We start from the raw sequence: 13,856 nt of genomic DNA, 5'->3' as shown, positions 1-13,856 counted from the left end.
ATTGAAATGTATGCTTAGTATTGCATATTATTAAAAATTTTCCATAGGAAATCATTGTATTTTGAGATCTCATCTTTAGAACTAACTCACTTATCTTGTATAACTACTATATTTTGCTGTGCTTAGTCGCTCAGTCGTATCTGACTCTTTGTGACCCCGTGGACTGTAGCCCACCAGGCTCCTCTATCCATGGGGATTCTCCAGGCAAGAATACTGGAGTGGGTTGCCATGCCCTCCTCCAGGGGATCTTCGCAACCTGGGACTGAACCCAGGTCTCCCACATTGCAGGCAGATTCTTTACCTTCTGAGCCACCAGGAAAGCCCAACTATTATATTAGGACACTGGTTGGTGATGGTCTTTTCCTGTGATCACACCTGCAATGAAAATTACCGTTACTAATTGTTTTATGAATACTCTGTGGTCTAATTTAGTTTTGTTATTATAAGCCTTGTTCTTTATCTAATGGCAATATAGATAAGCATGAAAACAACAATGCTCTGCTTTTTGCTTAACAGCACATCATCGTTTATTTTCTTTTAGTAATGAGGAGTGTTCTTCTCATAACTTTAAATGTTCTTTTGGGTAGTTGTTTATGTTTTCATTTAAGAACAACAATAGTTCTTGCAGGGCCAAATAGACTACCACGTCTGTAAGTTAGTCCTGTGGGTAATGGTGTCTGCAGTAAATCTGTGGCTTTATTTCTTTTTCTAAAAAAAAAAATCTTTGACTGCACTGGGTCTTTGTTGCAGTTCAGGGTTCTCTGGCTGAGGTGTGTAGGCTCAGTGGTTGCAGTGTGTGGGCTTAGTTACCCCATGGCATATGGGATCTTAGTTCCCTGACCAGGGATGGAACCCATGTCCCCTGCTCTAGGAGGTAGATTCTTAACTACTGGTCCACCAGGGAAGTCCCTTTTGTTTCTTATTTGAATGCATTTCATTCATAAAGATGAATCAAGTATAAGCCGTCTCTACAAAGAATGCTTTGTATTGATTTGAATATCAGTGTCAGAACTGATTTCATTGTAAAGCAAAAGTTTTCACTGTTGTTGTTCTTATGGCCAAACATATGTTGCATCCAACTTACTTCATTATGCTGTATATTGGTGGGGTCCAGATTCTGCCATCCTTTCTCTCAACTTTTTGGTTCAATGTCATTCTTGCTGAATTTCATGTCAGGATATATAATGTAATGAATACACCCGAAGGAAATGTGCCAAAGTCAAATCTGTTTCAGCACCACCATAACTGATTTTCTATAACATTTGATGATTTCAAAAGCATGGTACATTCCATTATAGAATTTAAAATTCATTAATGTAATTATATATTTTGTCTGACAGTAAGTGGGCATCCAGTACTCAAAAGAGCTAACATCCGGATTGTTGGAAAGCTGGTGGCCGCATCTATAAGAGAAAGGAAAATGAGACAACGGTATTCATCATGAGAAGTAAGATAGTGTTTTCAAAACAATTTTGTTACCTTAAGAGTTGAACCTATCTCCCCAAAGATATAGATTAGCATTGGCCATGGATTAATTCTGTATCAACTGGAAAAAAGGACAAGTATCTTTGAACATCCAAAGAAGAACTTCCACAAGACGGTCTATAATTACTAAACGTCTTCAGATGAACCGTTCATTGGATCTTTTTTATAAATAACATCTGCTTAATCATAATGGAGTAGAAATCACATAGTATCAAGTATTCCTTTCATTGGACTCAAATTTGGTTTGTTCCAGGACCAATAAATGCTGTAAAAAAGTTAAAATTCTTTTTATTTTATTTTTAAACTTTACAATATTGTATTAGTTTTCCCAAATATTGAAATGAATCCGCCACAGGTATACATGTGTTCCCCATCCTGAACCCTCCTCCCTCCTCCCTCCCCATACCATCCCTCTGGGTTGTCCCAGTGCACCATTAAACATTTGTTTCCATTTTTGGAAATGATTTCTCAAAGTGTGTTTTAAAATATATTATTTTATTAGTGTAGTCATCCTATTATGCTTCCCCTATCTTATTGCTCACTTGAAAGTGAACAACTGAGAGTTAATGTGTAGTATTCCTGAGTTCCCTGCCTTAATTTGGAAAAGATCTGAGGCACAGTGGCTGACACCAGTCCCTTAAGAATCTTGAATTTAAATGTGTCAATCTGTCCATCATCCATCCATCTATCCATCATTCCTTCCCTCGTCCCTCTGTTCCTCCTTTCATCTGTGAATGAGATTGGAGAAATAGGTGAAGGCGTGAACCTAGCAGAACATAATCCACGCACAGCACAGTGACTTGGCATGAAGAAAGAGGCAGGGACTGCGTGACAGGCGGTCCATTTTCCCAGTCCTCACCCTAGTCTGTTACCTCTGTAATAGACACTTGCTGCTAAGTCACTTCAGTCGTGTCCGACTCTGTGTGACCCCATAGACAGCAGCCACCAGGCTCCCCCATCCCTGGGATTCTCCAGGCAAAAACACTGGAGTGGGTTGCCATTTCCTTCTCCATAGACACTTAGGTTTTGTTAAAAAAAAAATCCCTCAGACTACTTCATGCAATGGCGTTTGCTGTAAATATGGAAATTACTAGAGTGAAATCTTCAGAAAAGCTAATTACAAGAATCATGTAAAGTCGGGGCCCCACTAAAACCAGAACCAAGATGGACAAAAACACATGCTGATACTCTAAGTAGAAAATGTTAACAGTAAGACGTCTGACTGGGGAGAAATGAGTGCTGTAGCCAAAATAGAGAGGTTAGCTTATCTGTGAAATTAGACAATCTGTATTATCCCTGCTAATAATTGAGAAAGCTTCATTTTAAAGAGAAACATTTTACTTCAATACTGAAAAATAGCTGGAAAATATACAGTTAAATACTCACACGAGTTGAGTCCAAGCATGGTAACAGATCATCAGCCTGCTCCTTTTTATAGCGTTATTAAGGTAAAAGTTGGCTAGATTTCTGCCTCCAGTATTCCAAAAAATTGAGAGCAAAAGCATAGAATAATTATATTCTTTCATTAGAAAGGCACTTACAAACTAAAACATAAGATATCCTAATGAGTGCTATGTAATGAATGCCACTATTTCAAATGACAAATATATTTATAGGAGAAAACAATGAATATAAAACAATATCACAACTGCCTATTAACATAAAATATGAAAACTAAGCTATGATGATGACAATTGGGAGCAAGATGCCGAAGAAATTTATTTTTCCTTTAAAAAAGTGTGATTGTTCTTGTCTCATGTTTTCTACATTTGACTCCTTGATTTTTAGCTAACTGAAGTAGGGCTCCTAAATGCCTTGTAGAGGTGTGATCCTACATTAAGTTCACTGACGTGTCACTCCAGAGTTTAGAAGACAGTGTAAGGTCAGTGAAAAGGAGCCTTCACTTTTCAATAGTCAATTTCTATATAAAAATTGGCATTTGGTGCTCATCAAAGAACAAGAAATATAGGATATGCTCTAAATGTCCACTGTGTTTTTGAGCCAACTACCTGATGGAAGTCATCACTTATATGTAAATGAACTGTCAATGGCTTGCCACTGTTGGCGATTACTGGACTGTGAAGGGTATGTCTTAATAAGAACTGAAGCTCTTCACAGACTTTGATTTACTGGAAATAAAATAGAAAAGTCCTCTGAGACTACAAAGGACACTTGTTTCAGATAAAACGTCTAGACAGTAGCAATATATTTAGGGCTTTTATTATAGCAAAACTGCAAATTAGAATGGAGTGGTGAGAAAGTTCCTGTGACCCAGCTGAGTTCTAAAACACTGCTTCTGACTAGAGTAATACAATCTTTAAAATAGCTAAGCCAAATTAAATAAAAGTGCATTAAGAAAAGAAAGCAGAAACAACAGAAGGTCAAGATTTAGGTTTCTTACAGCTCTTAAATGATCTTTGTCTTATGTCTTACCTTTTCTTATAAATCTGTATTTTTCTAAGTAAATGCAGCTATCAGAATAGTTGAAAGCCAAACTTCCATGACCCTGAAACATGGACTACCTTTCAGAAAATTCAGATTTAAGGGAATTATTCCTTGTGGACTCGTTCCTTTTCTCAGCCTCCATTCTAGAACACACAATTGAAATACTGAATTCTATGTAACTTTGTATTAATGTTGTTATAACAAAGATATATTAAATTTGCAAAATGCTTTAGAGTTTGCAGTATACTTTCACACAAAAGTGAATTTTGGAATGTGTGCACATGCGTGCATGCTCAGTCATGTCTGACTCTGTGACTCCATGGACTGTAGCCCATGAGGTTCCTCTGTCCATGGGATTCTCCAGGCAAGAATATTGGGTTGCCATTTTCTCCTCTAGGGGATCTTCCTGACCTAGGGATTGAACCGGAGTCTCCTGCTTAGCAGGCAAGTTCTGTACCACTGAGCCCCAGAGAAGCCCATATTATGTTGAAAGAAGTATATGATTCTGGGTAGGTTAATAACTTTGAGAAACAATTCTCCTAATCCCATTAGTTTAAAATAATGACTTCTTTTTTGCTCACTTCATAATTCAACATAAGCCAGCAGGTACTGCCCCATGCATTATTTTAAACATTCGGGTTTTTTCCATCTTAATAGCTTTGACATTATTTAGGGCTTCACCTGCAATCTTCACAGCCAGGCAGCAGATAAAAAAGAGAGTGTGGAGAAGGCATACCCTTTTCTTAACTGCTTCAATCTGAGCTTGGAACATATTACTTATCTCTATTGGAGAGAATTTGTTAACTGGTTCCATCTAAATGCACTGGGACTGGGAAATGCAGTTTAGTTTTATCAAAAAAGAGAATATGCCATTTTGGGACATGGAAGAAAATTGCATTCCTCATTATTTTAGGGAACAGGAAAAATTTCAAATGCTTTCACTTGAATTGTCATCATTCTAGTTTAAAATATTATAAGGAGTATGGATCAAGATGGCAGCTTTGGAAGATCTTGAGCTTACCTTCTCCAGTAGCACTATGTGCTAAGTTGCTTCAGCCGTGTCCGACTCTGTGCGACCCCATAGATGGCAGCCCACCAGGCACCCCCATCCCTGGGATTCTCCAGGCAAGAACACTGGAGTGGATTGCCATTTCCCTCTCCAATGCATGAAAGTGGAAAGTGAACTCCAGCTAAATATAGAACAGCCATCTCTGAGAATGATCTGAAGAATAGTAGAAATGATTTTCCACATCTAAAGATATAAAGAGGGGGCCACAGTGAAATGAGCATGAGGGGTGTAGACATGGTCTACTTGGGACCAGACCCTTAGCATGATGACCTACTGCTGGCGGGATAACATAACTGAGGAGTTCCTCTCCAAGGAACATGGCAAGGGTCTAAGCCCCACATCAGGTTCCCCATCCCAGGGTCCTGCACCTTTAAAAGTCTGGCTTTGAAAGGCAGCAGGGCTTAGGCTCAGGAGAGCAGAGTGTTAGTCGTTCATCGTATTTGACTCTTTGCAACCCCATGGACTGTAGCCTGCCAGGCTTCTCTGTCCATGGGATTTCCCAGGCAAGAATACTGGAGTGAGGGCTTTAGGAAACCAAGACTCTACTCTTAAAGTAGATTGCACACAAAACCTCACTTGCTCCAGGAGCCAGTGCAGAGGCAGTAGTTTGAAAGGTGCTTGGATCAGACTGACTCATGATCTTGGAGAGCCTCCTGCAGAGGCAGGAAGTAGCTGGGACTCCACCTGCGGACCAAAAAGCTAGTGGTAGTCAGCCAACAACATCCCCAACAGTTAAAAGCAGAAAGCATTTCCTCTAAGGTCAGGAATAAGACAGGATTCACTCTGCCCCAGCATTTATTGCTTTTTTTTTTAATATAGTACTGGAAGTCCTAGCCACACAGATAAAAAGATATAAGGCATCCAAGTGGGAAAGGGAGCTGTACACCTGTCACCATTTGCAGATGACATGATACTGCTACATATAGAAAGTCATAAAGATGCCACACACACACTCAAAAACGGAGTTAATCAAGGAATTCAGTGAAGTTGCATGGTACAAAAGTAATTACAGAAATCTGGTGCTTTTTTGCACACTATTAATGTATGATCAGAAAGCGAAAATTAAGAAAACAATCCCATTTACAGTTACATCAAAAGGAATAAAAAACCTAGGAATAACCGAGGCAGTGAAGGACCTAGTCTCTGAAAACTATAAGATATTGACGATATAAAATTTCAGATAACACAAATGAATAGAAATACATACTGTGCTTAGGAAGTAGAGAACTTCAAAGTGTTAAAATGTCTAGACCACTAAAGGGGAGACCTACGGATTCAATGCAAGCCTATCAAAACACCAATGACACTTTTCACATAACTGAAACAAAGAAACCTAAAATGTGTGTGTGCTTAGCAGTTCAGTCACGTCTGGCTCTTTTGTGACCCCATGCACCATAGCCCACCATGCTCCTCTGTCCGTGGGATTCTCCAGGCAAGAGTCCTGGAATGGATTGCCATTCCCTTCTCCAGAGTATCTTCCTGACCCAGGGACTGAACCCGTGTCTCTTGCATCTCCTGCATCGGCAGGCGTATTCTTTGCCACTGCACCACCTGGGAACCATGAAAAACCCTGAAGTGCCAAAGAATCTTGAGAAAGAAGAACAAGAGGACTCAAACGTTTTTCTGAGGAAGATAGTCAGATGACCATGAAAATCACTCAGTATCACGAATTATCAGGGAAGTGCAAATTGAAACCACAATGAAATGCCAAGTCACACCCATCAGAATGGTTATTATCAAAAGACAATATTTTATATGATCAAAATAGCAAGAATTGGTGAGGATGTAGAGAAAAAGAAACCCTTGTATACCATTGATGGAAATGTAAATTGGTGTAGCCACTATGGAAAACAGTTTGGAGGTTCCTCAAAAAATTTAAAATACAACTACTATATGTCTCTACAATTGCACCTCTAGGTATGCATCCAAAGAAGTGAAAACACTAATTTAAAAAATATATATATATGCACCCTTATAGGTATTGTGGCGTTATTCAAAATAACCAAAACACTGAAGCAACCTAAACTTCCATCGATAGGTGAATAGATAAAGCAATATTCCATATTACTCAGGCGTAAAAAAGAATGAAATCTTGCCATTTGCAATGACATGAAGAGATCTAGAAGATATTATGAAAAACAAAGTAAGTCAGAGAAAGGCAAATACCGCATGACTTCACTTATATGTGGGATCTAAAAACCAAAACAAACAATAAATAACAACAATAAACCCCAAACCATAACAACAATAATCCCCAAACAGAAACAGACTCACAGGTAACAGCGAACAAACTGGTGGTTGCTAGAGGGGAGGGAGGTGGAGGATCGGACAGATGGTAAAAGGGGTTAAGAGATAGGGGCTTCCAGTCGTAAAATAAATCAGTGCTGGGGCTGTAGTGTACAGCACAGAGAATATAGTCAACAAAACTGCAGTAACTTTGTAATGTGACAGATGGTTACTAGACTCATTGTGATTATTTCATAAAGTATATAAATGTCAAAACACTCTGGTATACTCAAAACTAATGTAATATTGTAGATCAACTGTATACTTCAATGGAAAAATACCAGCAAAAATAATTTATTATAAAAGTTTTCAAATAATCCAGTTTTTTTTTCATTTTCTAGCATTTTGATGCTAACTCTTTGTACAGTTCATCAAGAATCTTGAAACATCTCACATTAATTTAAAGGGAAACCATTTTTCTATGTCTTACATATATGCTTTTCTTTCTAGAAATTGAACTTTGTGTTTTATTTTTGTTTTAGTTTTGTTATTCAAATAAATATCATGTCAAGTAAATAATCTTCAGTAATATGTTGATAAGAATCGTTCTTTCTATATTTAAAAATAAACACCTATTTCCAGTTGGAAGCAGTCTATCAAAAATGAATGCTTGCAGAGCCCTGGAGGAATGCTTTTCTATATAAATAATCAAGAAAAGAAAGGATGATAAAATGGTACTAAAGCAAGACTGAGTCACCATCTCAGAAATAATTCTTTTTATTTCAATAGCAAGAATATTGAGGGGTTAAAAGCCTTGTTTTCAAAGCCTTTTTTTAAACAACTAAGGGAAGAGGAAAAGGAAACTGGAAGAAACAAAATTCTAAATTTGCTGAAAGTTTTGAGCGCATGTGTAACTTGGGTACATTCATTTCAAGACTGCACTTTCTTTCTGGAATAAATACTTAAAACGTTCAAGTTTGTGGATTGTTAAATTCTACTTTGAACTTCTATTTGTGTTTCCTCCAGTTATTTTTAAAAGTCTCTTTACATTTTACTAGTTTTCCACATTGTAAAACATACATTTACAATTTAACCATAATAATAATAATGCAAATTTTCAGCCTCCTCCAAACAAAATTTTGCTCAGGAAATGAGTTATGGAGGGATAAAGGTGAGGATAAGGCATGAAACCTACTTGAACACTTCATGGCCCTGTCTTGGCCGGGGTCCGCAGGTATGGAGCAGGTTTCTGATTCAGTTTCCTGATTTTGTTAAGCCGGTTCCTGACATGATATGATGAAAAAGAGCGACTCATGGAATTCTTGCAACCTGTTCTTGTCTGCCATCCCGACAGTTTTTTTAGTGGTCTATATCTCTTAATAAATCTCTCTTTGGGCTTACTGGGTGGTCCAGTGGTGAAGAATCCACCTTGCAGGGGACACGGGTTTGACCCCTGGTCTGGGAAGACCCCATGTGCTGCAGAGCAACTAGACCCGTGAGCCACACCCCTGAGTCCCTGCGCTGCAGTCCTGAAGCCCAGGCACCGGGAACCCGTGCTCTGCACCGAGAGAGCCCAGGCAGTGAGCAGCCTGCGCTCCACAGCTAGGGCAGAGCCCCTCTCACCACAGCTGGAGAGAGCTCGTGGGCGGCAGCAAAGGTCCACCACAGTCAGAACATTTTAAAAATAAATAAAAAAATAAATCTCTTTTTGGTTAATATACCTGATATTCCCCTGTCATCTTCAACAGAGAAACCTGACCATACATTTTCCTTCTTTTCTTTCTCTCTCCCTTCCTGCCTTTCTCTCTTTCCTTCCTTCTTTCCCTTCTTCCCTCTGTCTTAGCTAAATTATTCTTCCCAGTAAAGACTCTAGCAATATAAAGGTATTGAACAGTTAAGCTGCATTTTTTTTTCAAAATGGAGATTTTGGATGTACTCCACGGCATAAATCCCAAATATCAGATCTCCTGGCAGGTCACATTGTCCCAAATAATCCTAGTTTCTCTTTTCCTCTGGGTATAACTGCAGCTTCATCTTGGGTGAAAGCATATTAGATATCCTAAATAATATTGCTATAAGTAATTCTGTAGAGAAGAAAAGCCAAAGATATCAGAAAAGTAACTGTATTTTTGATAGCAGGATGATAATTTTATGAAACTCCAGAGGCTTGACAGTTGTTTATAATCCACAGAAATGAAAGCGATGTGATAGGAAGAGATTTATCAGTTTAATCTTTCTGCATTTTGACAACATGTATATACAGACTAAGCCATTTGTAAATATGGGACAGTTTTCAGTGATGATGTCATGGTTAATAGAAGTAAAATTTCTCATATAGTTAAATGATTAATGGAACATATGTATTGGAACATTGTATTAAATGAAATATGATTATAAGAAACTGATATTGCCTTATGGCAATAAATGTGGGACTTACAGATTTTCATCATAAGCCAAGCTACCTGGCTAACCTGTAAAAAGAGTCTGAAGATATATGTCTTTGAAACATCATCAGTGCTTCAGAATCTCAAATAGGTGATTTTCTTGATAAAAGTATGAGCTTATTTATAAAACTCCTTTACACTAAGAGAAAAATATCAACTTAAAAAAACGTGTAAAAATTAAAATGTGAGGGAAGATCCCCTGAATAAAGACATGACAACCCACTCCAGTATTCTTCCTGGGAAATCCCATGGACAGAGGGGCCTGGCGGGTGGCAGTCCATTTGGTTGCAAAGGAGTCAGACATGACTAAGCAACTGAAAAGCTAAAATGACAACAGCAACTATCTTATAGACTTGAGTAGCTGGAGCAAGTATCATTTGTGTGGTCTGTAATGTCCTCATTTTGCAAAAAATAAAAAGCTGAAGTGGATGGTTCATGGGGCCATCTGGCGATTTAGTCCCTGAATTGGGATCAGTTGAGGATCTTGTCGGGAGAAGGCAATGGCACCCCACTCCAGTACTCTTGCCTGGAAAATCCCATGGATGGAGGAGCCTGGTAGGCTGCAGTCCATGGGGTCGCTAAGAGTTGGACACCACTGAGCGACTTCATTTTCACTTTTCACTTTCATGCATTGGAGAAGGAAATGGCAACCCACTCCAGTGCTCTTGCCTGGAGAATCCCAGGGACGGGGGAGCCTGGTGGGCTGCCGTCTATGGGGTCGCACAGAGTCGGGCACGACTGAAGCGACTTAGCAGCAGCAGTAACATCAATGCTGAGTGACTAATGCTGGGAGCTTTGGACGTTCTGTAAACTATTCAAGAAGCATCTTAGTAACATTCCTGTCACCACTGACAGGAATTGAAACACAAAGACATTCCTTTCTAGAAATTTTATATTGGATGTTTGTTATGACTTTTACTAAGTGAGCCTCCTAGTTATACATCTATAACTAGATGATTATATCAATACAGTGTATTATTTCAGGGTTTTTCCCCCCAGAAAAAGCATAATGTTTTTATTAAGTAACTGTTTGACATATTTCTGGTTTTCCCCATTTTTTGGCTCCATGCTTTAACTGCTTTTTTATTTATCAGTGATCTTGCAATATTTTTGTAGAGAATATAGAAAGTTGTCAGGTTTTTCCTAGCATGACTGATCAGGATTTGTATTATACTATTGATACCTGAGTGCATTCAGCCTGTACACACTGTCATCTTGATTATCTATAGTACTTCTGGTGGATTGCACTTCACGAGTACGGGAATTCTGATCAATTCAATCTCATACATTTCTTATAAAAAAGAAAAAATCAGTACAGAGTGTTCATAATTACATGTTCAATTATCAAATGTATTCCATTTTATTGAGGTATAGTTGATTTATGATATTATATTAGTTTCAGGTGTACAACAGTGATTCAAATTTTTGTAGATCATATCCCATTTAAAGTTATTATAAAATATTGGCTATATTCCCAGTGCTGTATAAATATATAAAGTCTTTGTTGGATCCTTCTTCCTGGGCTAGCCAATGCAAAGTCTTTGAGGTAAAGAACCAGAAAGTTACATTTTTTTTTAAAGTTTTTGAGGTAAGATACTTTACTTATTCTCCTTTTTTCCGAAATGCTTCTTGAACTTGTCCCTTTCTTTTTCACTCTCATTCATTCTGCTGGTCCAGAACCTTATCCGTTTTGATCTAGACTTCTTAATATGTCTCAGAATTTTCTCAGATATTAATATCCCATTCGCCAGATCCATGTGGCGGTGTATAGACCTCCCACTCAAGTCCCTCATCCACGAATTTCCAGAGCCTCAGGTGACATTCCGTCTTCACCCTTGCATTCTACGCTGCTTGCAGTATACTTTCACCTTATTGCCCAATCTCCTGACCACCCGAAGGAAACCGTCTGCCTGCCCTAGTTCATGGCACTTCATCTTCTTCCTGTCCACTCAGAGTTTAGCTAGTCTTCTTAGCAACTGGCCCTAGAGTTACCTTAAAACCTTTCCCAGAAAGCTCAGTCATCCTTCAGTCCTTTTTTACACTTCTGCCAGAGTGAACTTGCACCATTTTTTGTCTTCTTGATGATGCTATTTTGCACCAGTTTATACTGGTCTCTAGCAGAGTCGAGCACGACTGAGTGACTGAACTGAACTGAACTGGTCTCTATCAGGGGCTTCATGTGCGTAACTTTTAACTCACCAAAAAAAGGAAAAAAAAAAATCCCTGAGAGCAAGGATTATGCCATTATGCCTAAACCTGTCAGACATTTTTGAGACATACTCATTTTATTAAGAGAGTTTTAAAGTAAACTTCTCAATCAAGCAGAAGAGGCTGGCAAGATTTTTACCAAGAAATAAAAGACATCAGACCCTAATTCTACAGCAAATGGTGGGGAAAGTGTAGACAGAAGCAGGTTACAAAAAAGCTAATCAAAAAAAATGTATCATCCAAACTAAAATAACTCGGAGTAAAAAATGGTACTAAAAATACTTAAAATTATTCACTTTTTTCAATGGTCTGTCTGTAAAGTGTCTATTGAACTCTTCAGAAATAAAATTCTTTTAAAAAAATTAAAACAACATACATATATATCCCTTAATGTAGCATACCAAACCATCTTTTTATTGATTACTGATTTATTGATTAGAAATAAATAAGCAAAATATTTGTTCTTGGTATTAAATCACATCTTAAAATCACATACTTTAGTGAATTACTTAGATATAGCTCTTGAATAAAATGCCATTGATATTTTTCTCAAATATGGTATCATTTGTATTCTTTCATAAAATTGCCTGCAGTAATCTTCTAAATTGCGTTTTATGTTTAACAGATTTAAAATTGACACCTTCCTTTGAATGTTTTCCATAGATTATATTATTTGGAATTGAGAGAACACTTTTCATATGTGCTGAGGTAAGCTCAGAGCAAATTCTGCCAAACAGAGAATATTCTCAATTTTAAAATTTTTGTGTTGATGTATATAAATATTTGAACTCAAATATTCTCACAGTAGAAAAAATTAATAAACAGAAATCTCAGAGTCAAGGGACCACAGTGGGAGCACTCACTCCCCATGACAATAGCAGAGCCCAAGAGGGAGGAAAAAGGTTCCTCTTCTTTCCCTTCAAGGACTCAGTCAATAAAAGGCCATGGACTCTGTGTTTATGATAGCCCTCTCAACTCATTTTTCCCTTTCTAGTAAAGGATATTCTTTCCTTGTGAGACCTTGCATGTGGTTGACCGTGGTTGCAGACCCCAACCATATGGTTACAATTTTCTGCTCATTCCAAATAAATCCTTCTTTGTTGGAAAAATATCTGGCAGTCATTTTATTTCAAGTCAACAACAGATAATCACATTTAGGCTCCAGTTAGAAGCCATTCTTTATTATTTTTACATGAAAAAAATATATCACCTACGTATGTTCTCAATATGATTTTTGAATGTTTTATTAACTTTAGATGGTACAAAATTACATGCAGTGTTAATTTCGTTGCATTCCATAACATAACTTATCCAATAAAGTATTAAAACTCCAATAACATTGTGTTCCTGCTAGTCAAGATACTCCAACGTGAAACTATAGAATTTTAGAATTAAATCTTATATACTATTTAAGTGACTATTGTTTAATTTGCTCACTCCCTCTCTTGCTTTTGTGTGGATAAATACCAGATATGGCTAAAAACCTGTCATCATGTTCGCTAGTATTGTTTTTCAATAATGACAATGCAATAAAAACTTTTTAAAAAATGGCATTTTGAGAACCCCCATCATTGATGTTTACTAAAAATTTCATATTGATTCTGAAGAAAATAAGCCCCAAATCTGGAGGACTCACAAAATGTTTATTCATAAAATAGTGTAAAGAAAAAACATCTCTGCAATGGGCAGCAAGCAAAAAGAGAAAGTGAACACTGCTATGTGGAAGTATTGCTTTATTTTCAGTGACATCTTCATCCCGTGAACTTTGTATCAATGATAAAGTTATTCCAAGTCTGGTTACAGATGTGTGTATGTGTTTTTGTGTGTGTCTGTGAATATGCATTGGGTGTGTGTGTATGATGTTTAGCAACTGCAGTTTCTATTTCAGAATTCTACAGCTTGTTTGTATGCGATTATGAATTCTGTGTATATTACAACCAATTCCAAGGATATTTCTGCCCCAAAGATTTTTTAATTTT

At 37.5% G+C, this 13,856-nt stretch overlaps 1 protein-coding gene across 1 annotated transcript in view; it reads left to right on the top strand.

Moving 5' to 3' along the window:
* The window catches only part of LOC138991423 (IQ domain-containing protein M-like), a 374,912-nt gene that overhangs the window by 230,340 nt on the left and 130,716 nt on the right, over positions 1 to 13,856 (top strand). The window contains 1 exon segment of the mRNA XM_070385578.1: positions 1,341 to 1,447. Within this exon segment, the coding sequence (XP_070241679.1) occupies positions 1,341 to 1,447 (107 nt within the window).

This window comes from Bos mutus, chromosome 17 (genome assembly GCF_027580195.1).
Source record: "Bos mutus isolate GX-2022 chromosome 17, NWIPB_WYAK_1.1, whole genome shotgun sequence".
In the NCBI taxonomy this organism is placed as follows: domain Eukaryota; kingdom Metazoa; phylum Chordata; class Mammalia; order Artiodactyla; family Bovidae; genus Bos; species Bos mutus.
This window is presented reverse-complemented; position numbering and strand designations above follow the sequence as displayed.